Here is a 26961-nt window from a genome sequence, read left to right on the forward strand (position 1 = left end):
AATGAAATGAAATGAAGAGTGGAATGGAGAGTGGAATGGAGAATGGAATGGAATGGAGAATGGAGAATGGAATGGAGAAATGGAATGGAATGGAGATTGGAATGGAGTAGAAAATGGAATGGAAAATGGATTGGAGTATGGAATGGAGAATGGAGAATGTATTGGAATGGAATGGAGAATGGAAAAGAGAATGGAATGGAATGGAGAATAGAATAGAATAGAATAGAACAGAATAGAATGGAATAGAATAGAATGGAATGGAATAGAACAGAGAATGGAATGGAATGGAACGGAGAATAGAATGGAATGGAAAACGGAATGGAATGGAAAAGAGTATGGAATGTTATGGAGAATGGAATGGAATGGAGAATCGAGTGGAATGGAGAACGGAATAGAGAATAGAATGGAATGCAATGGAGAATGGAATGAAATGACATGAAAAGTGGAATGGAGAATGGTATGAAATGGAATGGAGAATGGATTTGAATGGAGAATGGAATGGAATGGAATGGAACGGAGAATGGATTGGAATGGAGAATGGAATGGAATGGAGTGGAAAATGGAATGGAAAATGAAATGGAGTATAGAATGGAAAATGGAGAATGGATTGGAATGGAATGGAGAATGGAAAAGAGAATGGAATGGAATGGAGAATAGAATAGAATGGAATGGAACAGAGAATGGAATGGAATGAAACGGAGAATAGAATGGAATGGAGAATGGAATGGAATGGAAAGGAGTATGGAATGTTATGGAGAATGGAATGGAATGGAATGGAGAATCGAGTGGAATGGAGAACATAATAGAGAATAGAATGGAATGCAGTGGAGAATGGAATGAAATGAAATGAAGAGGGGAATGGAGAATGGTATGAAATGGAATGGAGAATGGATTTGAATGGAAAATGGAATGAAATGGAATGGAACGGAGAATGGATTGGAGTGGAGAATGGAATGGAATGGAGGTTGGAATGGAGTAGAAAATGGAATGGAGTATGGAATGGAGAATGGAATGGAATGAGAAATGGAATGGAGAATGGATTGGAATGAAATGGAGAATGGAATAGAGGATGGAATGGAACGGAGAATGGAATGGAATGGACAATGGAATGTTACGGAGAATGGAATGGAATGGAGAATAGAGTGGAATGGAGAATGGAATGGAATGCAATGGAGAATGGAATGGAATTCAATGGAGAATGGAATGAAATGGAGAAGGGAATGAAATGAAATGAATGGAGAATGGTATGAAATGGACAATGGATTGAAATGTAGAATTGAATGGATTGTAATGGAATGGAGCATGGCATGGAATGGAGATTGGAATGGAGTGGAAAATGGAAAGGAGAATGGAAAGCAATGGAGAATGGAATGGAGTATGGAATGGAATGAGGAATGGAATGGAGAATGGAATGAGGAATGGAATGGAGAATGGAATGGAAGGGAGAGTGGATTGGAATGGAATGGAAGGGAAGGGAGAGTGGATTGGAATGGAATAGAGAATGGAGTGGAATGGAGAATAGAATACAATGGAATGGAACGGAGAATGGAATATAATGGAATGGAACAGAGAATGGAATGGAATGGAGAATGGAATGAAGAATGTACTGGAATGGAGAATGGTATGGAATGGAATGGAGAATGGAAGGGAATGAAGAATGGTATGAAATGAAGAATGGAATGCAATAGATAATGTAATCGAGAATGGAATGGAATGCAGAATGGAATGGAGTATGGAATGGAATGGAGCATGGAGTCGAATGAAATGGAGAATGGTATGGAATGGCATGGAAAATGGAGAATGGAATGGAATTGAGAATGAAGTGGAATGGAGATTGGAATGGAAGATAATGAAATGCAATTCAGTGGTGAATAGAGTAGAATAGAGAATGAGATGGAATGGAGAATGGTACGGAGACTGCAATAGAATGGGGAATGGAATGGAAAGAATAATGGAATGGAATATGGAATGGAATGCAGAATGGAATGGAATGGAGAATTCCGCATTCCATTCTCCATTCCATTCCATCCCATTTGCCATTGCATTCCATTCCACTCCTTCCTCCATGTCATTTCATTCTCCATTCCATTACAGTCTCCATTTCATTTTCCATTCCATTCCATTCTCCATTCCATTCCATTCTCCAATCCATTCCATTCCATCCTTTATTCCGTTCAGTTCTACATTCCATTCCATTCTCCATTCCATTCCATTCCGCATTCAATTGTGCATTGCATTCTCCATTCCATTCCATTCCATTCTCCATTCCATTCCATTCTCCATTCCATTCCAAACCATTCTCGATTCCATTCGATTCCCCTTTCCATTCCATTCCCCATTCAATTCCATTGTCTATTATATTCCATTCACCATTCCATTCCCATTTCCATTCCATTCCATTCTCCACTCCATTCCATTCGCCTTTACATTTAATTCCATTCTGTTCCATTCCATTCCATTCTACTCTGCTCCATTCTCTATTGAATTCTCTATGGAATGGAGTGGAAAATGCAGTGGAAAGGAGAACTGAGTGAAGAATGGAATGAAATGGAAAATGGAATGAAATGGAGAATGGAAGGGAATGGAGAATGGAAGGGAATAGAGAATGGAATGGAGGATGGAGTGGAAGGAAGAATAGAATGGAGGATGAAATGGAATAGAGAATGGAATGGAGAATGAAATGGAATGGAGAATGGAAGGGAATGCAGTGGTGGACAGAATGGAATGGAGAATGGTATGGAGACTACAATGGAATGGGGAATGGAATGGAGTGGAGAATGGAATGGAATATGGAATGGAATGGATAATGGAATGGAGATTGGAATGGAAAATGGAATGGAATTGAGTGGAATAGATTGGAATGGAGAGTGGAATGAAGAGTGGAATGGAATGGAGAGTGGAGTGGAATGGAATGGAAGATAGAATGGAATGGAATGGAGAATGGAATCGTATGGAATGGAGAATGGAATGGAATGGAGAATGGAATGAAATGGAGACTTGAGAATTGAATGGAATGGAATGAAGAATGGAATGGAATGAAGAATGGAGAATGGAATGGAGAATGGAATGGAATGGAGAATGGAATGGGATGGAGAATGGAATGGAATGAAGAATGGAATTAAATTGAATGAAGGATGGAATTGAATTGAATGGAGAATGCAATGGAGAATGGGATGGAATGGAGAATGGATTGGAGAATGGAATGGTATGGAATGGAGAATGGAATTGAATGGAAATTGGAGTGGAATGGAATAGAATGGAAAATGGAATGGAATTGAGAGGGAAAGGAATGGAATGGAGAATGGACTGGGAAATGGATTGGAAAATGGATTATCAAATCGAGAATGGAATGGAATCAAATGGAGAATGGAAGGGAATGGAGGATGCAGGAAATGAAATGGAATGGGGAATGGAATGGAGAATGGAATCAAATGGAGAATGGAAGGGAATGGAGAATGGAGTTGAGAGTGGAATGGAGAATGGAGTGGAATGGAAAAAGGAATGGTATGGAATGGATGGTAGAATGGAATGGAATGAAACGATGAATGCAATATAATAGAGACTGGAGAATTGAATCGAATGGAGAATAGAATGAAATAAAGAATGGAATGGAGAATGAATGGAATGGAGAGTGGAAAGGAATGGAGAATGGATTGGAATTGAATGGGAAATGGAATAGAGAATGCAATGGAGGATGGAATGGAGAATGGAATGGAATGGAGAATAGAATGGAGAATGGAATGGAATGGATTGGAATGGAATGGAGAATGGAATGGAATCAAATGCAATGGAGAGTGGATGGATTGCAATAGAATGGAGAATGGAATGGAATGAACTGGAGAATGGACAGGAAAATGGAAGGGAGTAGAATTGAGAATGGAATGGAATGGAGAATGGAATTGATTGGGATGGAGAATGGAAGAAATGGAATGGAATGGAGAATGGATTGGAATGTAGAATGGAATGTAACAGAATGGAATGGTATGGAATGGAGAATGGAATGGAAAATGGAGTGGAATGGAATGGAATGGAGAATGGAATGGAACGGAGAATGATATGGAAAGGAATAGAATGGAATGGAATGGAGAATGATATGGAATGGAGAATGGAATGCATAGTGGAATAGAATGGAATGGAATGGAGAATGGAATGGAATGGAGAATGATATGGAATGGAGAATGGAATGCATAATGGAGTGGAATGGAGAATGGAATGGAGAATGTAATGTCATGTAATGCAGAATGGAATGGAGAATGTAATGGCATGGAGGATGGTGTTGAATGGAATGGAGAATGGGATGGAATGGAATGGAGCATGGAATGGTATGGAATGGAATAGAATGGAATGGAATGGAGAATGAAATGAAATGGACTGGAATAGATTGTGGAATGGAAAGGAGAATGTGTGGAATGGAGACTTGAGAATTTAATAGAATGGGGAATGCATTGGAATTGAATGAAGAATGGAGTGGAAAATAAAATGGAATGGAGAGTGGAATGTAATGGAGAACAGAATGGAATGAAGAATGGATTGGAATGGGATTGAGAATGGAATGAAATGGAGAATGGAATGGAGAATGGAACGGAATAGAGAATGGAATGAAATGGAGAGTGGATGGAAAGGATTAGAATGGAGAATGAAATGGAATTGAATGGAGAATGGAATAGTATGGAATGGAAAATGGAATGCAATGTAATGGAGAATGGACTGGGAAATGGGATGGAATGTAATAGAGAATGTAATGGAGAATGGAAAGGAATGAAGAATGGAAGAAATGGAATGGAATCAAGAATGGAATGGAATGAAATGGAGACTGGAATGGACAATGGAATGGAATGGACAATGGACTGGAATAGAATGGAAAATGGAATGGAGAATGGATTGGAGTGGAATGGAGAATGGAATGGAAGAGAGAATGGAATGGAGTGGAGAATGGAATGGAACAGAGTGGAGAATGGAAAGGAATCGAAAATGGAATGGAGTGAAGAATGGAATGGAATAGAGAATGGAAAGTAAAGGAGAATGGAATGGAATGGAATGGAGTGGAGAATGAAATGGAGAATGGAATGGTATCGAATGGAAGATGGAATGGAATGGAGAATGGAATGGAATGAAAAGGAGAAGGAAATGAAGAATGGAATGGAGAATGGAATAGAATGGCATGCAGTGGTGAATGTAATGTAATGGAGAATGGAATGGAATGGAATGGAGAATGGTATGGAGAATGTTATGGAGAATGCAGTGGAATGGGGAGTGGAATGGAATGGAGAATGTAATGGAATGGAGGATGGAATGGAATAGAAAATGGAATGGAATGGAATAGAGAATGGAATGGTATGGAGAATGGAATGGAATGGAGAATGGAATGGAATGGAGAAGGCAATGGAAGGGAATGGAGAATGGAATGGAATGGAGAATTGAACAGAATGGAATGGATAATGGAATGGAATGGAGAATGGACTGGAATGGAATGGAGAATGGACTGGGAAATGGAATGGAATGGAAAAGGGAATGGAATGGAGAAGGAAATGGATTGGAGAATGGAATGGAGAATGGAATGGAATTTAATGGAATGGAATAGAGAATGGAATGAAATGGAATGGAAAATGGAATGGACTGGGAAATCAAATAGAGGATGGAATGGAAAGGAGAATGGAATGGAATGGAGAATGGAATGGACAGTTGAGTGTAGTGAAACGGAATGGAGAAAGGATTGGAATGGAGAATGGAATGGAAGGGAGAATAGATTGGAGAATAGAATGGTATGGAATAGTGAATTGAGAATGGAATGGTGTGTAGAATGGAATGTAATGAAGAATGGAATGGGATAGAGAATGGAGTCGAATGGAGAATGGAATGGAATGAAATGCAATGGGGAATGGAATGAAATGCAATTGAGAATGGAATGGAATGGAATGGAATAGAGATGGAATGGAGATGGAATGGAGAATGGAATGGAATTGAATGGAGAATCGAATTCAATGGGGAATAGAATGGAATGGAATGGAGATGGAGTGGAGAATTGAATGGAATGGAGATGGAGTGGAGAATGGAATGGAATGGGGAATGGAAGGAATGGAGAATGGAATAGGGAATGATATGGAATGGAGAGTGGAATTTAGATGAAATGGAGAATGGAATGAAATGGGGAATGGAATGCAATGAAATGGAATGGGGAATGGAATGGAATGGAATGTGGAGTGGAATGGAATGGATTGGAATAGAGAATTGAATGGAATGGAGAATGGAATTGATTGGAGAATGGAGTGGATTGGAGAATGGAATGGAATGGCGAATGAAATTGATTGGAGAATGGAATGGAATGCAGAATGGAATGGAATGCAGAATGGAATGGACAATGGAATGGAATGGAGAATGGAATGGAATGGGGAATGGAATGCAGAATGGAATGGGAAATGGAATTGAATGGAATGGAAATCTTGCTTGCAGGTAGACAGCCTAAATATATAAACAGACCACTTGATTTCATACCTTCCTCCAATAACATTAAATAGGTCAGAAGTTAGGGAAAATTATTCAAGTGAATGCAAAGGAAACCTTCGTGGAAGATTGAATCTAGGGGTGGTACTGACTCATTCTACCTATTCTAGACCATAGCCCTTCTGATGGCCACAGAAACAAGGAGACTCAGGAACACCAGAATCAGCATGTTTCACAATGATTGAACAGGCATTTTTTCGGGGGCTGTCTTCAGTAGAAATTACCAAGAGAAGTATCAGTTTCCAGAACAACTAGAATTAATTCCAAGTCCTAGCTTTGATAAATTGTGGCTTCTGAAGTTTGGGGTACAAGGTCTTGTGTGATTAGGCCTTGGTTTGTGCTGTATCAACAGAATAAATTTCAACTATTACTACATTTTTAACCTTTTTACCACATCAAATCTATATTAGGTATAAGTCAAAATTAGTTTAACCAGCTGCTTGATTGAAGGGAGAAATTGTTTTATTTTTGATTCTAGATTATGATTTTAAATTCCTGATCATCTCAGGAGTTTTCTAGTTTAAACCTATATGGCAGATAGTAAACATGTTTATAATTCTCTTTATAGGGGAACCTCCATTTCTACCAGAATCCTTTGACCGAATTCTTCTGGATGCACCCTGTAGTGGAATGGGACAGAGACCAAATATGGCCTGTACTTGGTCTTTGAAGGAATTGGCATCATATCAGCCATTACAGCGAAAACTCTTCACTGCAGTATGTGGTGGTCTGTTGTTGTGAAAGAAAGTTAACTTTTGCTACTTTGGTGTTTAAACCACTGAGAGCAATCTCCATAGCAGCATTCATTACAATAGCCAAAAGGTGGGAACAACCCAAGAGTCTGTTGACAGATACATGGATAACAGAATGTGCTATATCCATACATGGAACATTATTCAGCCTTCAAAGGAAGTGAGATTCTGATACATGCACAACATGGGTGAACCTGGAAAACATTATGCTCAGTAATATGAACCAGACACAAAAGGAAAAATGCTGTAATATTTTGCTTATATGAGTAGCTGGGAAATTCATAGAGACAGGAGGAAGAATAGATATTACCAGGCATTGTGGGGCTGGAGATTGAGGAGCTATTGTTTAATGCATATAGACTTGCAGTTTGGGACAATGAAAAAGTTCTGGAGATGGATGGTGGTGATTGTTGCCCAACAATGTGACTGTACTGAAGGTCATTATTGACTTAAAATGACTAAAATGGTAAATTTTATGTTATTTATATTTTACTATACACACATACACACAAATACAACTGAGAGGACCTAGTTTTAAATATAGAAGTTTTCCTTTAAGTTGATTCACCTTTAAGATATACAGGCAATAGTAGAATTTCGTCACATATTTAATAAATTTCAAATATTCTGCTCTATCTGAAAAGTCACTGAATTGTTAACTTGTAGTTACTAATTGATGTAAAGAAATAGATATAAACTAAATTACTCTTTTTTAAAAAAATAGAGTTCTTGCTTGGGTATGGTGGCTCACACCTATAATCCCAGCACTTTGGGAGGCCGAGGTGGGCTAATCACCTCAGGTCGGGAGTTCGAGACCAGCCTGGCCAACATGGCAAAACCCCGTCTCTACTGAAAATACAAAAAGTTAGCCGGGCGTGGTGATGTGCACCTATAGTCCCAGCTACTCAGGAGGCTGAGGCAGGAGAATTGCTTGAACCCAGGAGGCGAAGGTTGCAGTGAGCTGAGGTCACATCACTGCACTCCAGCCTGGGCAACAGAGCAAGACTGTCTCAAAAAAAAAAAAAAAAGAAAGAAAGAAAAAAAGTAGATTTTGGGGTCTTCTTTAGAAGAAGAAGTTCCAATAGGAAGCAAAACTCATTGATAAAAACAGGAAGAGACAGTGGCCACTGTAGGATATAGGAGAACCATAAAAACTGTACACATTTAACTTGTCTCTACTACTTTCAGAAGAAGCCCAGATAGAACATTTGAGGATTTCTCCTAGTCTTGCAAAAATGACTCAGTGGATTTCAGAGTGTATAGACAGTGTTTGATCATAGATGAATTCATTATTTCATCCCAGCCCTCCAAAATACAAGGCTAGAGCAACAATGGATGTTCTGTAATGATTTAGTCTCTAAAGCTGTCTTTGAGTACATTCCGATTCAACTCTCTTGGTGTTTCCTTTCATACACAAAGGTAGCACTGGTTGTGGATTATTTGACTTCCTCTTTTTCTGTGAAGTCTTCAAAGAACTCATCCTCAGAATTAAAACAGCAAGCAGCAAAAAGGAAGCTTTACTTATAGCTGAAACCCACTTTGACTTGAGAATAAAATTAGGATACTTCTGTAAAGGACTTGGATTTCTGTTCTTTGTAGGTCATAGCAAAAATAGTATTTTAAAAGGCTACTAGGAGTAGACGAATGATCTCAATGAGAAGGAAAAGCTGACAGTATATGAGAGAGAACTTGAGAATATAGCAGGTGTGCCATTTGGCCTGGAGAGAAATCGAGAATGTGGATGTTAGAGTCAGACACATGTTGACTTGAGCCATGGCTCCTCCTCCTAAGTGACTTTATGTACATTGCTTTCTATATCTGAGTAGTAGGGATAACAGCTCTACCTACTAGGAATACATCTTTGGTGATAGTCATCTTACTTTGTGGTTGTTATAAGGATTTGTTGAGAAAAATTCATGTACAGTGTTTAACACAGTAACTGGCACATAGTAACAAAGTTTAAATTTTGATCAGCATACTCTGATTTAAAAAGCACAAGTGTGTACACTCTATTTTTAAAGATTTCCTCGGCCGGGCGCGGTGGCTCAAGCCTGTAATCCCAGCACTTTGGGAGGCCGAGACGGGCGGATCACTAGGTCAGGAGATCGAGACCATCCTGGCGAACACGGTGAAACCCCGTCTCTACTAAAAAATACAAAAAACTAGCCGGGCGAGGCGGCGGGCGCCTGTAGTCCCAGCTACTCGGGAGGCTGAGGCAGGAGAATGGCGTAAACCCGGGAGGCGGAGCTTGCAGTGAGCTGAGATCCGGCCACTGCACTCCAGCCCGGGCGACAGAGCCAGACTCCGTCTCAAAAAAAAAAAAAAGATTTCCTTTAAAATTTTAAAAATCAGGAGCTTGAAAAGTTGAACTTTAGGTATTTGAGACAAATCTATTTTAGCATAGCACCTTATCTCCTGATTCATCTATTCAACAAATACTCATAGAGCACCTACTGTGTGTAAGACGCTATTCTAGACATTGACGGTACAGTATTGAGAAAGTAGACAACATTCCATGCCCTTATTCACGAGGTTTCTGTTCTAACTAGGAGAGGAAATAAATGAGTTTTTTAGTATATTAGAAGGCAATAATGCAATGGCCTATGGAGCAAGCCAAAGGAACTGGGGATAGGAGTGTTGGATTGGAATAGTTGAAAATTTACAGAGTGCCTGGGAACGTGACATACATGCAAAGATAAGGAGAAAGCAGTGCAGAGAATTAAGAGAGCTTTCCCAACTGCTGCAAAGATTCTGAGGTGCCACTGTGCCTTGTGTGTTCCAGAAACAGCAGAAGGTCAGTGTTGCCAAAGTAGAACGGGCCAGGGTAAGAGGTGTACAAGAGGAGGACCAGAGAGGCAACAGGAGACTTGTTTATGTCTGGCCTCAAAGGCCTCTGTAAGGACTTTGTCTTTGACTCTAAGTGATCATGGAGGACATGTGAGGGGCTTGGGGCTGAGAAGGGACAAGCTTAAAAGGACTGCTTTGTCTGCTGTACTGAGACTAGATTGCAGGAGGGCAGGGAATAAAGCAAGCTGATGAAGTTGAGGCAGTTGCAATAATCCAGGCAAAAGATAAAGAGGCTTGGACCACAATGATAGCAGTGGAAGTGGAGAGAAGTGGCCAAATTCTGGCTAGAATTTGAAGGTAGAGCCAATAGGACTTGCTGATGGTTGGGGGAGTCAGAAAAAGAGGCATAAACGATCATCTGAGGTTTGGCACGTGAGATTCTGGAAAGATAGGAAGACTCCTGCAGTAGGTTTCAGAGGGAAAGGAGGAGTTCATTTTGGCACATGTCAAGTTTGATAGGATTATAGAAATGTTGAGAAGGGCCAGACCTATGGCTCATACCTGCAATCCCAGCGCTTTGGGAGGCCAAGGTGGGAGGATTGCTTGAGCCCAGGAGTTTAAGACAAGCCTGGGCAACAGTGAGACCTCATCTCTATTTAGAAAAATAAGAATGAAAAAGAAATGTTAAGAAGCCAACTGAATGTTTAAGTAGGGAATTTAACAAGGAGGTCTGGCCTAAAAATGTAAATTTGTGAGTTTTCAGCATAAAAAATGGTATCGGAAGGCATGAAGGTGAATGATTGTGTTTGGGGAAGTCTTGGTCCATATGGAGTATGACAGTTCCAAGATGATGAAATGCACCTAGTCTAGTCTGCAAGTATTGCTCTTGCATACTCTAATTACAGAAGGAATCCTTGTCACATAGAACATCATTTTATTTATCCCAAACATTTGAAAGATATTACACCTTATGCTATGAAATTCATGCAGATGTTTATTTGGTTTTGTGCTGTGTGTGGTCTGATCACAGTTTTCTTTAGGCAGTTCAGCTGCTGAAGCCAGAGGGTGTGCTGGTTTATAGCACATGCACTATAACGCTGGCCGAAAATGAAGAACAAGTTGCCTGGGCCCTGACAAAATTTCCTTGCCTTCAGCTTCAGCCCCAGGTAGGACTAATTTCATTTTTCTCTGTGTAATAAGATAAATCACAGAAACTGAAGCACTGTGGTAAACACAGGGTGTTAACGAAGAAAAAAGTAAAACTTCCAAAGTGAACACTGTAATAAACAAGAATGCTTACCTAATTAGATCCATTTTAGACTGCCCATAATCTGCATGTCCTGACAAAGTTTTTTCTCATCTTTGTTCCTTGCCATTGTGTTAAAATGGCACAGAGCTTGGGAGTATTTTTGTTATGTGTTTATTCCACTTGTAGCTATTCATGTTACTCGGCACCTTTTTTCTAAAAAGACTTTTTTCTTCTTTCCCAGTGCCGTATTTTTCTGATGTGGAAAATGTTGAGCATTTTCTCTCATGTCACATCAAAGCGCAAATGAGCTTTAATAACTGTGGGATATCAGAAGAACAGCCGAAAGGGAAAAACATGCTTCTGGATTATCGCTTATTATATACAATGTATAATATTTAAAAAGCTTTCTTATACTTTCTTTTACCTAACACAACTCTTCCTGTTATGGTCTTTATTAGAAATGTATTTTTGATTCAGTTTTTAGCCCAGGATATTTGAGATTAAGTTTAAATCTGTAATAATGCTCACATACATTCAGATACATTGAGCATCTAACTTTAGTACCTTTCTATACAGAAGTAGGTAATGGGAATACATAAATATAGATAATTCAGAGATGGTTTCTAGACTCATAAATTAAGGTAATTACATTGTAGATGAAAGGAAGACTTCAGAATTCACTTGGAAACATACACACTCAAAATATATACCTAAAAGAGATGGGAAGTTTTCCCCTGACCTCCATGGGATAATAAACGATCTGTTTTCTTAAGTATGTATCTAAAAACCTATCTTCATTAACATGCAAATGATTGTCTGTGATGGTGACTTAGGATTATAGATCTTCTTCAAGATCTATAGTAGTTTGCAAGTATCACTCAAGGCCTTATGATTCCTCTAAACTAATTGATACAGCCTTAAATTATGTATCCCTTTCTAATGTTTGTTTTTCTAGAAACTTTTCTCACCCACCTGGTATGGGTCAGAGACAGGTACCTTAGATGCCTGAAGACCACCTTTCAGTTTCGGAAAATGTTAAATAAAGCTGAGTTTTTTCTGTTGCTTTCTTTTTTTTTTTTTCTTCTTCCCTTCCCCCTCCCTGCTCCCTTCCTTCTCTTTTATTTTCTTTTCTTTCATTTTTTATTTTTTGAGATGGAGTGTCACTCTGTCGCCCAGGCTGGATCGCCCAGGCATGATCTTGGCTCACTGCCACCTCTGCCTCTCGGGTTCAAGCAATTCTCGTGCCTCAGCCTCCCGAGTAACTGGGATTACAGGCGTGCACCACCACACCTGGCTAGTTTTTTGTATTTTTGGTAGAGACAGGGCGTCACCTTGTTGGCCAGGCTGGCCTCAAACTCCTGACTTCAGGTGATCAGCCCGCCTCAGCCTCCCTAAGTGCTGGGATTATAAGTGTGAGCCCCTGTGCCTGGCCTCTTCTGCTTTATTGATAATAATGTTCCATTTACTGAGTCCCTGCTATGTGCCAGGTGTGATACCACCTTCTTTGCTTAAGCCTTGTTTAATAGATGAGGAAATGTGGTTAATGTTACCTAAAGTCATACAGCTAAAATGTGATAGACCTGCAATTTGAGTCTACTTGTTTCCAGCTAAGAAGCTCAGGCCTTTAGTAATGTCACAGTGCCTGATAAGCATGTAATCATAGGTATTTGTTCATCAGGTGACGCATAGTATTGCTTTCCCACTTTACTGTCTGGAAAGCAGCACGTATTTTCCACCAAAATGAAACGCATTTACTCATTTTGCTATTTTTGGAAGATGTAGTCGTTACAGCCCAATTTGTCTTTTAACTTAAATAGTAGCAGGCATACTTGCTAATTATGGGATGTTCATCCATATTGATTCACTTTCTCCAAACAGGAACCGCACATTGGAGGAGAAGGAATGAGGGGAGCTGGTCTCTCATGTGAACAATTGAAACAGCTGCAGCGATTTGATCCATCGGCTGTGCCATTACCGGACACTGACATGGACTCTCTCAGAGAGGCCAGAAGAGAAGACATGTTGCGTCTGGCTAATAAGGACTCTATAGGTTTTTTTATTGCAAAATTTATAAAATGCAAAAGCACATAGGAGAGGATGGATGCTCAGAAATGAAAATTCCAAACATTTGCTGTCTGTGCTTTTTTTTTTTTTATACCAAAGTGTTGTCAGGCCAACTGAATGATGACGTAGTTGCTAAGGAAACAGAAAGGGCTGCCAGCTGTTTTACCAGGGATCCAGAGACACAGAGGAAGTAGGGGGTGGTATGAGATTATATTTTCTGTTTTTAAAAGAATTTTTTGCTTTATGTATTTGGAGTATAAAGAAAAACAGATGCCTGTAGATGTCTGGAGCATATTTTCATTTGCGAGCTAATGTTTTAATTTGTGAAGAATACAAGTCATTTTTAATGTTAAAAATTAGTGAATCTAACAAAAGGAATAAATTAGCAGCATTTGATGTGGTTATGAAAAGTGGTTTTTGTTCCCAGGTTCCTAAATAGTAGTTTCTTAAGGATTCAGGGCATGGGAAATCAAACATTGACTATGTGCCAATAATGGAGGTAAGTATTTTACCTGACTCTCTGCTTATTTAGTAGGTCAACCCCCTTTCAAATGAAGTCTGGACTTCCTCTAAATGATAGTGTGAAGTGATAGTCTAAAGACTATCACCGTCTAAATGATAGTCTGTTTAATGTTTTTCATAATTTTAAAAGAAAAAGTAAAATGAATATTTTCTTTGTAGATTTAGAAAATGAGATTATTCCACAATTTGGATAACTTATCATGTGTTTGAAACATGTAAGTTATTAGAAAATGGTTGGTGAGAGGAAAATAAAAAAAAAACCCAGCTCTGGCAGCTGGGAAGCAGCCTGGCCTGACCCTTATAGCTGGGCCTTGGTGTTCTCCTGTTGAACATAAACAATTTCACGTAACACCAGCATCAGACAAGGCAGCTGTACCTATCATAGATTCAGACAAAAAAAGACCACAATCAAATCTGAACTCAGACAAAAAGCAGATCATCCTTCGAACTGCAAAAATACCCAAGCATCCCACTGTAGTGGCCAAAATAAGTGACTGCTTTTCAATTTAATTTTACTTTTTAAAGACAAGGTCTTGCTCTGCCGCCCAGACTGGAGTGCAGTGGCATGATTTCATAGCCCTCTGCAACCTCAAACTCCTGGGCTAAAGCAATCTTCCTGCCTCAGCCTCCCCCACAGTTGTGTGCTACCTTGCTTGGCTAATTTTTTTTTTTTTTTTTTTTTTTTTTTTGAGAGAGATGGGAACTTGCTGTGTTACCCAAGCTGGTCTTGAACTCCTGGCCTGAAGCAGTCCCCCCGCCTTGGCCTTCTAAAGCACTGGGATTACAGATGTTAGCCATGCACCCAGCCAGCTTTTAAAAAAACATTACAGCCTTAGGATTTTGCTTTTCTATTGGCTTTTTAGACCAATCAGAACACTTAGTACCCAGCCATAGTTTTAAGGCTGTCTCATGGTGTTTAAATCCATCATACGGTTTTGTTAGCTTTTATTCAAATCGCCCAAAAGTTATCAGGCCTTGGGCATAAGAAATGGACAATTACTTAATAGTCTGATTTTTTTTCCGCCCTCACAGTTTTCTTTAGGAATTTCTCATAACTATTTATTGTATCCATAAGGATTGCAAGGTCTCTTAGATCAGGTAAGACCGATAGATGGCCTCTTCTTTAAAGAAGGCTTTCTTGAATACCCTTCCCTGAGGTTGGATAGGCACTGTTCCCCTTCTGTGTGCCCCTGGCACCCACATCTAATGTTCTCCTGGCTTATGACACTCTCATTCAAATTTTCTATCCATGCCCCTTAAGCCCCAGCTTCACACCTAGGAAACATCCTCCAGGCAGAGACCCTGTACTGCCTTTTCTCTCAGTCACAGCTTCAGAGCAGTCAATAGATGCTTATTGTTTAAGAGAAAAATTATTTCAAGCAAACCTGTGTCTTTTACATCCCTCATTCTGCCTTATATCCAGTAGATGTCATTTGACTAAAGAGAAACAATTTTCCTGTGCGACTTATCTTTTTAGGGCTCAGCATACCTCCTTAAACTTTAAATGTGTTTTAAGAAACTCTACAAAAATCATTTTCTGTAATGCTCGCTGCACATCCTTATTTGCTAAGCTGGGATGAAAATGGCAGAAAATCAGCCTAGCAACAAACTTGTACTGGTGTAAATGTTTGATTAATACCAAAAAATGTCAAAATACAACCAATGCCAGAAAATAGAAGAAAAATATTTACATATTGGAAACAGGACAGAGAATACTATTCGGAATTTTTCCTTGAACGTGGCTAATTTTCAGTGGGTTTCTTCCTTTCAAAAATTTAAGCAAATTGGAAAATCACATAAACTTAAGGGACATAGCAATATAAGAAAAAAATGCAGGAGGAAGGTGAAAAAATCAGGGAAATGTGAGGGAAAATTAATATATATGTTAACATATTTAGTATTAACATTTCTATGAAACAGAAAAAGTACTTAAGTTCAACAGTGAGTACATTTACTTCAAAACCCTGTGTCATGTTTTAGTTTAAATAACGAATCTAAGTACAAATAGTTAAAAGTACAGCGTAGCAGAAATTAAACACTTGATCCAGAACCCATAACTGACCCAGATTATTCTACTAGAGCTCACATTGAAAAAAAAAATGTTTCTACATGGAGCTATCTTTTTTTTTTTTTTTTAATCAGACATAATAGGAAGATTACTAAAGGAACATAAAGTGTTTGACATTGCCCCAAGAAAGATGCCCCACAGATGGGAAGTGTTGAATATTTAATATAGTCTCAACTACATGAATCATTTCTAACATGGCAATTAATACTACTACTAATAAACAGTGCAGAAGCCAGCTCTTTATTTGTTTTATATGAATTACTTTAAACCAGGTTTGTTAGACAGTTCAGTGTAGCTGACAGTGAATGTTGAACAGGAATGCATAGCAGACCATGTTAAAAATGTGGCATTGTCCCAAAGTACAACATGACTAAGACATCCTACATTTAGCAGCACCTTTTTGTAACAGTAACTTAAATGAGCAGTAGAGAAAGAGCATAGGAAAGACTGAAATGGGTATGACCAAAAAAAAAAAAAAAAAAAAAACTATTAAATACATTTCCAGCATTTTCTAGGTTGACTACAAAAATCATGGTTCTACAGCTGAGTGGGTTAAGATTAAGCCTTTGTTGTGTGAAAAGACTATATACATTCCACAGGTCAGTAAATATCGCATTACCATTGGGATTATTTCCTCATTTACAGATTTACTACACAGTTTACACATATGTCCACTATACAGTTTTTCACATATAGATGCTCTTATGTCAAATCCTTCAAGCTAGTTTTTTGAGGAATATTCTAATTTGCACTCATACATTCCACAGTAAAGTGCAAGCTAAGAATCTAGATACAAAATTAAAAAGATGGCAACTCTAACCACTACTTTTTGAAAGGGATTAATGATAGCAGCAAGTAAGATAAATACTAGCTGTGTTTCAATAATTTAAATATTCCAAAATAATTAATTGGGATGAAATAGTAAAGGATTGAACCTAGTAATTGTGAATCTCTTACCATGACAAAAGTTTTATCAGAAATACTTTATAAAAGCAATTTTAATTAGAATATGGTTTCCTACTGGTAGGACAATGTAAGAATTGTCAAGTTTATTATGACTACTGTTTTTATACTCGGTAAAATAAATTCATGTAAACAGTATAGAGCTAATTAACAAATTGAGGGAAATTTTTCATATATAAGCTGATAAAACATTATATATGTAACTAATTTTTATTTTCGTTTTTTAGACACCAGGTTGTCACCAGGATAGAGTGCAGTGGTACAGTCACGGCTCACTGCAACCTCCACCTCCTGGGCTCAAGGGATCCTCCTGTCTCAGCCTCCCAAGTACTGGGTCTACAGGTACATTCCACCATGCCAGCTTAATCATTTTTTAATACTGAGTTTTCTTGGGGATAAGGAAATAAGGTGTTAAATGTAAAACAGTTTTACTTATAAAAGTCTAAGAATATTTGGCAAGAACTTGGAATAATCAAGGAAGCAAAATAATTGATTTTATAACTATAGTTTTGCTGATTAGGTTTGTTTGTTTTTTGAGATGGAGTCTCACTCTGTCACCCAGGCTGGAGTACAGTGGCACGATCTTGGCTCACTGCAGCCTCCACCTCTTGGGTTCAAGCAATTCTCCTGCCTCAGCCTCCCGAGTAGCTGGGATTACAGGTGTGCACCACCATACCTGGCTAATTTTTTGTATTTTTGGTAGAGACGGGGTTTCGCCACATTGGCCAGGCTGATCTTGAACTCCTGACCTCAGGTGATCCACCTGCCTCGGCTTCCCAAAGAGCTGTGATTACAGGCATGAGCCACCATGCCCGGCTGATTATTTTGTTATATAAGTGAATATGTAGATCTGAAGTTAGGCAGTTAAACACAGGCATTTTATTGGGACAAACTTCAAGTACCAGGTACTTGCACTCTTAATACTGTCTTACCATCCAGTTATAACTGGACAAAATAAACACGAGACATGGAAAAGGTCTTAGCCTTAAACATGATGACATTGTAAGCTTCTTACAGCAGTGTAATTGAGGCATGGAGATAATGTCTTCAAGGTTCCCCTTCCGTGTAGATGTCTTATGTAGGATAATATTCTAAACATTTTATTCACTTCAAGTCACCCCATGTTGCCCTGATTACTTCTGAAAAACAGAAACTTTGGTTATAAGAAGCACTTCTGGGTTCTGACAGACAGTGAACCTGCTGGAGTCGGTGGTGGGGAGGAATGGTAGGTAACTGGGAGGTAAACAACAGGAACAATAGGCAAGGTTAGAAAATGAAGTGGGAGAAGTTATAAAAATTTATTTTCCCACGAAATAATTCCACAAGCTGTGTAAACATTTCTTACTAAAACAAATACTCTAACACACAAAGATTGTACATTTCCAGTGAAACACTCACAGTAAAATTGCCTGTATTTTTACTCTCTACGAGCAAAAACAAGGAGGCAGCAGATGAATGCTTTCCTAGTTACCTTTGGCAGCAAGCTTACTCACATTCCCTGACTGCTCAATGGGTTATTAAAGCAACATATAGCACAATTAAATACAGAGCCAGGTGGGCAGAATGCTCGATATCAGTCTTTAGTTTCTTCACTAGTCTTCAGCATTTCAATTCATCTCAGCCATTCAGTCACTCGTGCACACTCTTACATACGGACACACACACGTGCATATAGCGAGTTCCGGCTCATAGACTCCAGTGCAGTGACTAGAACAGACACTAGCTACTAAGAATGTGTCACAATCAGTGTGAACTGTATGGAGTAGAACAACCTCTGGAGTTTTATATTTACCATAATTTATGGTGAAAATTACAAACTTACAAGGATGGTATAACATTCAGAATTCAAACCTTTTCAAGTCAAGCAATCACACATATTTACAGTATGTACAATCTTTCTACTAGAATGAGGATAGGTGTCTAGACAATGTTATTACAAATTTCCTGAATGTGGGCATTTCTAGTCCCTGTAATTCATAAAGCAAATCTGCTGACTTGGCATTAAGACTCTAAAATAGTGTGATCAAACTTATATATATATATATATATATAATAAGAAGGTGTTTGCAGAAATAACATTTACAAACTGTCTATACAGTACACAGTACTAGTACATAGAAAATAGATTCTAACTTTATGATCCCCTTTGTGTAAGGCAAGACTGAATCTGTCCCCAAATTTAGTCAGCCAGAGGTACAAGCAAGAAACAGTGGTCCATGAATGAATATGCAAATCAGGTGCCTGCGTATTAAAAATCTGGAGAAACGAGAGATTCCACTTTTTATCTGTGCTGATTCTGGCTTGTTGGATACATCAACTACATTTCTTAAAACACCAACATCACCTGGGTGGCAACAGATTTTGTTCAAGTGGCAGCTACCCAAAACAGTTTTTGAAGAGTCCAGTATACAACCGGAGGACTGCAGCCATACCAGGCCAATTTATGTAGCACTTACAAAAGAAAAAGTATCTTAATACTCTATTCATGCTATTGCTATTTAAGCAACAGCAATACAAAATATTACAAGACAGATCACATATGATTGCAGTGTAGACCCCAAAGGCTTTGTTTTGGGGATGCTGTTATACAAGACTTCAAAAAAAAAAACAAAAAAACAAAAAAACACAAAAGGGCAAAAGTCATTGGCGGATGTAAACATCCCTGTTCCACTCCCCAGCCTCATTCCGTTTTTTGGATATCACTTCTCCATCCTTTTCACAGTAGCGATCCTTAGATTTATGACGGCTGCGCTGTTTGTTGCACTCATTGTGGTCCTGCTCTCGATCCACGTCTCGGGAACGGTGCCGAGACTCCCGGTGTCTGTGGTCACTGCTCCCGTGGGTCTCGTCTCTGTGGTTGTGGTCACGGTGTGAGGCATAGTGGTCCACGTGGTCATGGGAATAATCTTCCTTTGGCTCTATGTAGGCAGAGTCTCGACTCTCCTGGGTTTCCGAGTCAAATGTCTCTTGCCTGGAGAGGCCGCGACTTGTCCCACCGCGATGGTTGTGGTGTGGGGCTGAGGAGGAAGAGCGGTGCTGGGATTTTTTGACTGGTTCCACACTAGGTTCGTCTTCAGCTTGGGAAGCAGAACGGATAGGAGCGGAGCGATCAGTCCTTTGATCACCTTGAGAACCCTGGCAGCAAAAGGAGCATACCAGGCATTAACCAAGGTCAGTGTGTAAAGAACATGTCCCAGAGCAAGCGCATTCAAGTGGAGTCCTTTTTAAGCATCCGAAATGAAGTCTAACCTAGCTTCATCCCTTTGGTAACATCCAGTGGCATTTATAAGGCTTGTAGTGTATTAAACTGGACTTTGTAAGTGCCTAGAACAGTGTGCATGGTAACCTTTTCCTTAAAAAAAAGAAAAAAAGGCAGGGCAAGTGTTCTTTTATATATTCTCCTGCAGCTCAAATATAGATGCAGGTCCCTGAGATTTTTCTATACAGGGGTGTAAACTTAACTATCTCTGCTTGACTGTGATAATATTAAAAATAGCAAATCCTTATATGATACAATGATACAATATGGGACAGGCACTGTTCTAGACCATTTGTATATAATAACTCATTAATACAATAGCCCTATAAGATCATCTCATGAGATTACTAATTCCAGCAGCCTCATGGACAGGTTGCCATTATTATTCCTGAGGTAAGAACAGTTAAGAAATTTGCCCCAGGTTATCTGCCCCACAAGTGGTAAGAGGTGGAGCCAGGATTTGAATCCAGGTGATCCGCTTCCACAGTCTATATTACTGTTTAAAGTAGAAAGTTTCTACTGTAGAAAGTTTCTGTAGTCTATGTTTGTTCTGTCGATGGTGCTTTTCTTACAGGTACATGGCTCATGCTGGACTTGCTTTGAGTTAATATACTAGAACAAGCCCCAAGCAGGCTACTGGGCTTGGATCCTGGAGGTGTCACCATAGGCTACCTTTTTTCCTATGAAGATTGTATATATAGATATATATAAAAACTCCCCTTACCTGTGAATTAGAGGCTAGGGTGGGGCTAAGAGGCAGACTTGAAGTGGCTAATGTACGGCTAAGGAGAGGGTTGGGGAGGCTGCTGCTGGGAGGATGGGTGGCCTTCCAGTAGGCCTCCAGATAGTCGGCAAGGTGCTCACAGGCATCCTCAAGCTGGTTCTCATCCAAGATCACATCGAACAACTCCTGCAGAGGCAGACATTCCAGACCACATTGACGCAGCCCCTTCCCACCTCCATAAGAGGAGGAAGGGGCTCATGAGCTGCACCCCTTTGTACTTGCTCCTGCTTCTATAAGCGCTGCTACTATCTCCTTTTTTATTTAGTTAGCAAGTGTCTGACTACCTCAAATCATTGTTTAGGGCACTGAATGCTTAACTAATAATGGCCAGAAAGGTAACAGTTGTTAAGGGCATGGCAGCACAGAAAAGTTGTCTATCAGCAATGAAAAAAGGCATGGATACTATGATACAAACGAGATGTATATATATTTGAACAGAATAGGATAGAAGCCTATTCTTGACATCAAGATCATGAAATCTTTTTTCTTTTTTTTTTTTTTTTTGAGACAAGAGTCTCACTCTGTTGCCCAGGCTGGAGTGCAGTGACCTGATGTTGGTTCAGTGCAACCCTGGCCTCCCAGGTTCAAGCGATTTTCCTGCCTCAGCCTCTCAAGTAGCTGGGGTTACAGGTGCCTACCACCAAGCCTGGCTAATTCTTGTATTTTTAGTAGAGATGGGGTTTTGCCATGTTGGCCAGGCTGGTGTTGAACTCCTGGCCTCAAGTGATTTGCCCGCCTTGGCCTCCCAAAGTGCTGGTATTACAGGTATGAGCCACCATGCCCAGCCCAAGATTATGAAATCTGAATTTAGAAATTAATAAGGTAAGATTAGGATGTGAAATTTGGCAGAAGCAGCCGAAACCACTGATAATTTGACGTTGTCCAAACTTCACAGTTGAGAAGAAAAAAAGTCACTTTTCAAAAGATTTTTTAGTGTTTATTATAAATTTTAACATACATTAAGCAATCAAATATTCATAGCGCCTGAAATAGCTATGCTTGAAAAAAAAGCCTGGCGCAGTGGCTCATGCCTGTAATCCCAGCACTTTGGGAGGCTGAGGTGAACGGATCACTTGAGGTCAGGAGTTTAAGACCAGCGTGGGCAACATGGCAAAGTCCCATCTCTACTAAAAATACAAAAATTAGCAGGGCATGGTGGCATGTGCCTGTAGTCCTAGATACTTGGAGGGCTGAGGTCCGAGAGGCCACCACTGCACTCCTGCCTGGGCGACAGAGCAAGACCCTGCCTCCAAAACTAAACCTAGGAAAGCTCTATAGCCCCAAGGCATTGTATGTAAAGCATAGACGACAAGTGAGAATCTAGTTAACTTATTCCTTAGAAATTGATTTAAGACCATGTGAAAATATGTCTCAGTTACTAAGAGCAGACAACTTGCTCTCTATGATCAGAAATGAATAATATACCAACTCCAAATAGACTCATCATACAAGCCAAATTTTTGGAACCAGGATCTTGTGTTAGATATTAACAGCGTGAAGTTACTGCAGGATGTACTGAAGCTTTTTGTAAGCTATAAGCATCATTTGGATTACTTGTGCGCAAAACACATGATCATGGAAGGAACATGATCATGGAAGGAGGGAGGACAGTTTACTTTGGAATGAATACCACTTTAAGTGATGAGGATTCTCTTCTGTGACAGGTGTTTGACGGTTTTTTTCAAAATATAATGCCAGTTCTGGCCAGACATGGTGGCTCATGCCTGTAATCCTAGCACTTTGGAGGGCCAAGGCAGGAGGATCACTTCAGGCCAGGAGTTCTAGACCAGACTGGGCAACACAGGAAGATTTAGCAGGGGGGAAGGACAAAGATCTCTATAGGGGGGAAAAAAAAGTTAGCCGATCATGGAGGCATGCACCTATACCTATAGTCTCAGCTGCTTGGAAGGCTGAAGCGAGAGGATCCCTTGAGCCCAGGAGTTCAGGGCTGCAGTGAGCTGAGACCATACCACTGCACTCCCAGCATGGGCAACAGAGCAAGACCTTGTCTCAAAAAAAAAAAAAAAAAAACCAGGTCTGATCTCTGTAACTGGATTATGCTGTATATAGAGATAACTTACTGGAGGACACTGAGCCAGTTTATCAGCTGCTACCATCTGGACGTTGAGGTGTTTAGCTTGAGATTTCCCTCGAGATTTTATTAACCTTTGTAAAACCTGTAAAAGATAATGAGTTTTTAACAGAGTAGTAACTACACCCAGGTAAAGAACAAGGTACATTATTGACTCCTTTCTCTGGGGCCTTTTTATATACAGCACAAGGGGCTTGTAATAGATGGAGCTATAAGATTATCTGTAAAATTAACATGTTAACGTAAATCACAGTTGCAAGCTTTAAGCACTCACATTCTTTTTTCTAAGCTAGCAGATCTCAAACATTTTGTCTCACAACCTCTTTAAAGAAGCTAAAATGGAAAACTATTACAACATTTAAAAATTCACAATAAATCTGCTACATGTTAAAATTTTTTTTTATAAAAATAGCTACATTTTTTATAAATCTAACAGCTGGCTTCATAGAAGACAATTGCAGTCTCCTGTTTGCTTCTACAGTCAACCTGCTGCAGTGTCTTGTTTTGGTTGAAATATGTGAAGAAAATCCAACCTCTTACAGATTTGTAATTGAGAAAAGGAGAAACAATTTAGTATAGTCTTCTTTGATACTACACTAAAACTCAACAAATGGTAGTTCCGTTGTTATGTGGAATCTGAAACCTGCAGTGAAATTTTCTTACTTCATGACATTCCATTGGTCTATCTTGAAATTAACATTATTCATTGATCATACAAACAATAATGGTTCACTGACTTCAGATCTTCCAAATGTTGACATATTTCATTATACAGTATTAAAACATCATATTCATTAATATTACCATTGATTTCATCAGAGAAATCTTTATTGGGAAGCTTCTAAGTCCTCAGAGGTGCATACAAGTTTTCTAAAATTCTGATTGTTGTCTGAAAGCTTGAGTTTTATCATTGGCAACACATGCTGTTCTCCTTGAAGTGACAGGCTTATTTTGTCCAAGAAAATATCTGCTACACCAAGTCTGAATAAGCATAGCCTGACAGTTGTTGTTGGAGATAAAAATGGCATTCCATGAAAAACATGGCTAGTTTAGTTCAAAACTCAATCACACCAGTGCTTGTCCTTCAGACACTTTTTGGTATGCAGCAGGAGCTTTGTGTGTACTTTATTACACTGAATATTAAAAGTCAAGATTTAATAAAAGTAATAAACTATACTACTTAATCAGGACAGTAAGTGAAATTGGCTTTTTTCCCCCTTAAACTGGGAAAGCACAGTGGTGATGAATACATGAACTTCTGGTACTTTGATACCACAGTCTTGATTCATGCTTAGATGCCAGCAGTTTTACCCACCATTGCTTTTGCATCAGCCTTGCAAATGTCAAAACAGTGAAAATGTCAAATAGTGTCCTAGTATTATCACAGAAGTAGTTTTGACTAATTAAATGGACCCTCTAAAAGTGTCTCAAGACCCTCCAGGGATCCATGGACCACACTTTGAGAACAGCTGTTCTAAGCTATGAAACTAACCATGCCTTGTTTATATCAATTTAAAAATTGTTGACCATCATGTCTCTTCAAATTCTCTGTACCTCATAAAGGCTATTACAATAGCCTAATTATAGAAAGCAGAACATAAAATACATTTTACTAAAATTTGATTATAGAGCAAACTGTAGCAATCCTACTTACCTTAGGAGAAGAAATCTTTACATATACTATAATAGGGGCCAAGGAGGTTTTACTGAGTTGAGCTGGATGATTAATCGTATCTGCATCAAGGACCACCAATTGCAATGTTCTTGCAAGTTCAAAAATCCTTTCAATTTCACTCTGAACTTCCGCTGTAAAGGGTGAAACGGTTCAGTTAAAGTGCAGTATTTTTAAGATAAAGTAAAATGGTATGCTGTTTCTTCAACAGAAAGGTGAGTAGGTCAGTCATTATGTTAATGCTTATAGGCAACAGAATTGATAAAAGTTTACAACAGTAATTTATCCTCTTAGAAAGGGCTCTTTCTCCACACATCATTAGGATGTAAGGAATTTTTCTCTCAACCGGCTGCAGAATTTACTTTTAGTATAATACTTGGATTGTGGAAATTTTTAGCTCTCTGCTGACATTCTTTGTGCTTCCACTCTATGAAATCATTTCATAAAACTGCTGTAAAATAAAAACCTTGAGCTATCTTCCATGTGTTCATTGCAGACCACATTGCACTAGCAACCATGACAAGTTTTCCTTTCAGTGCATGGGCTGATCTATGTTTACATGTCATCTGTATGCCGTCTAGATATGTTTATTAATAAGATGAAATACAAAATCAAACAGGAAAGACATGAATGGCACCAGTAACAAACTTATCCAAAAGCACACCTCATATTTTCCAATCAGAGGAATACCCCTTTAGTAGTCACGCTTTAAAAGGGCAGTTTTCAGAGGCAGCACTACAGAAATCTAAAGTATAAAATTTGTAGAAACTCATCACAAAACATTTAAATATCTACTTGAACTCCAAGAAAATTACATTCAGTTCATTTACTGTTCCATGATCTCCAAAGAGTCAAAAACAGGACTGACAGAATTTTCTGCGATGAGGGAAATATCCTCTATATGTGATCCAGCGTGGCAACAGCTAATGGGCTACTGAGCATTTGAACTATAGCTAGTGTGAACAGGCAACTAAATTTTTAAAATTCAATAAATAGCCAGAAGCTACTATTACTAGGCAGCATAGGTCTATAAAGCAGAGTACATAGCTTACAGTTACCACTGCAGTCATGCAGGTTGAATTCCATGAGACTTTTATGCTAGCAAATGTGGATTTACAATTATGTTTTAATTCCTCTTAGGCAGTTTGATTCATGCCAGAAGCTTCCTGGAGATAATTTTAACTAGTACATTATTGAAGAAAAGGTATCTCTCTGGTCACTAATCCATCTGCCTCACGGTATGTTATGACTTGAGTCCTTTTGTTTACCTAGATATCTTTAAAAAATCAGGGCCCAAACTACATGAGATACTAGCTTTAAAATGACATTGGGCCACTGAACCCCAGTCAAGTTCCAAAGTAAAATAATGTTTATTGTAAGAATTAAGAAATCTGATCACAAAGATTTTCATCTTTGTTTCATCTGTTAATAATAAGTGTTCAGATAGTCACAGCATCCCATGTAACTCCTTGCTTTTAAAGGATTGAGCACTATTTTTATTGATTATAAGTTTAATGTGTGTGTGTGTGTGTGTGTGTGTGTGTGTTTTGGAGACAGTCTCGCTCTATCTCCCAGGCTGAAGTGCAGTGGTGCAGTCTTGGCTCACCTCCGTCCGCCTCCCCAGTTTAAGTGATTCTCTCACCTCAGCCTCCCACATAGCTGGAATTACAGGCATGTGCCACCAGGACCAGCTAATGTTTTGTATTTTTAGTAGAGACAGGGTTTCACCATATTGGCCAGGCTGGTCTGAAACTCCTGACCTCAAGTGATCTCCCTCCTCAGCCTTCCAAAGTGCTGGGATCACAGGCATGAGCCACTGCGCCCGGCCCTAATATGTGCTCGTTGTATAAAATCTGGATAACCTTAAAAAATATTACATATACAGATATTATTTCTATTATGTCAATATATTAACATATGTTTTAATATATACACATATATAAAGATATTTCTGGTAGCCTTACATACATACTTTATACTCCTTTAATTAAAGGGAAAGATTTTTTAAAAGATTTTAAAGTGGACTTTCAGAATCCTGGTGGAACACCATATTAGTAGATACAACCTTAAGGATCAATGACAAATTCTGATAATACTTTTGACTTCAAAGTAAAAATGATGCTTTTAAAAAGGAATATATCCATGCATGGAATTTTCCTTTGACAGAGTATATCATGATCAGAATTTACTGTAATAAAGAAATGTCAGAAACTCCCCCAATGTTTGTTTCTGAAACTGAAAGTCAATT

The 26961-nt window shown here is 39.0% G+C and overlaps 2 protein-coding genes across 24 annotated transcripts in view; one reads left to right on the forward strand and one right to left on the reverse strand.

Moving 5' to 3' along the window:
* LOC105488236 (NOP2/Sun RNA methyltransferase 6) overlaps nucleotides 1-26961 on the forward strand; it is a 123686-nt gene that overhangs the window by 96162 nt on the left and 563 nt on the right. For 6 of the 10 annotated variants that reach the window (XM_011752126.3, XM_071070420.1, XM_011752127.3 and 3 more), the window contains 4 exons: nucleotides 7070-7218; nucleotides 11081-11206; nucleotides 13168-20077; nucleotides 25854-25951. In XM_011752126.3, coding sequence (XP_011750428.2) covers nucleotides 7070-7218; nucleotides 11081-11206; nucleotides 13168-13380 — 488 coding nt within the window. In that variant the 3' untranslated portion in view covers nucleotides 13381-20077; nucleotides 25854-25951. Of the gene's footprint in view, nucleotides 1-7069; nucleotides 7324-11080; nucleotides 11303-11945; nucleotides 12062-13167; nucleotides 20078-25853; nucleotides 25952-26961 lie in introns of those variants that run through there. The other 4 variants (XM_071070421.1, XM_011752130.3, XM_071070422.1 and 1 more) reach the window with 4 other exon arrangements.
* Nucleotides 16161-26961, reverse strand: part of LOC105488234 (calcium voltage-gated channel auxiliary subunit beta 2) — a 405027-nt gene continuing 394226 nt past the window's right edge. For 9 of the 14 annotated variants that reach the window (XM_011752112.3, XM_011752110.3, XM_011752118.3 and 6 more), the window contains 4 exons: nucleotides 24696-24847; nucleotides 23031-23126; nucleotides 20890-21075; nucleotides 16161-20041 (listed from right to left, as the gene is read on the reverse strand). In XM_011752112.3, coding sequence (XP_011750414.2) covers nucleotides 19547-20041; nucleotides 20890-21075; nucleotides 23031-23126; nucleotides 24696-24847 — 929 coding nt within the window. In that variant the 3' untranslated portion in view covers nucleotides 16161-19546. The remainder of the gene's footprint in view (nucleotides 20042-20889; nucleotides 21076-23030; nucleotides 23127-24695; nucleotides 24848-26961) is intronic. The other 5 variants (XM_011752123.3, XM_011752124.3, XM_011752113.3 and 2 more) reach the window with 1 other exon arrangement.

This window comes from Macaca nemestrina, chromosome 9, assembly GCF_043159975.1.
Source record: "Macaca nemestrina isolate mMacNem1 chromosome 9, mMacNem.hap1, whole genome shotgun sequence".
Lineage (NCBI taxonomy): Eukaryota > Metazoa > Chordata > Mammalia > Primates > Cercopithecidae > Macaca > Macaca nemestrina.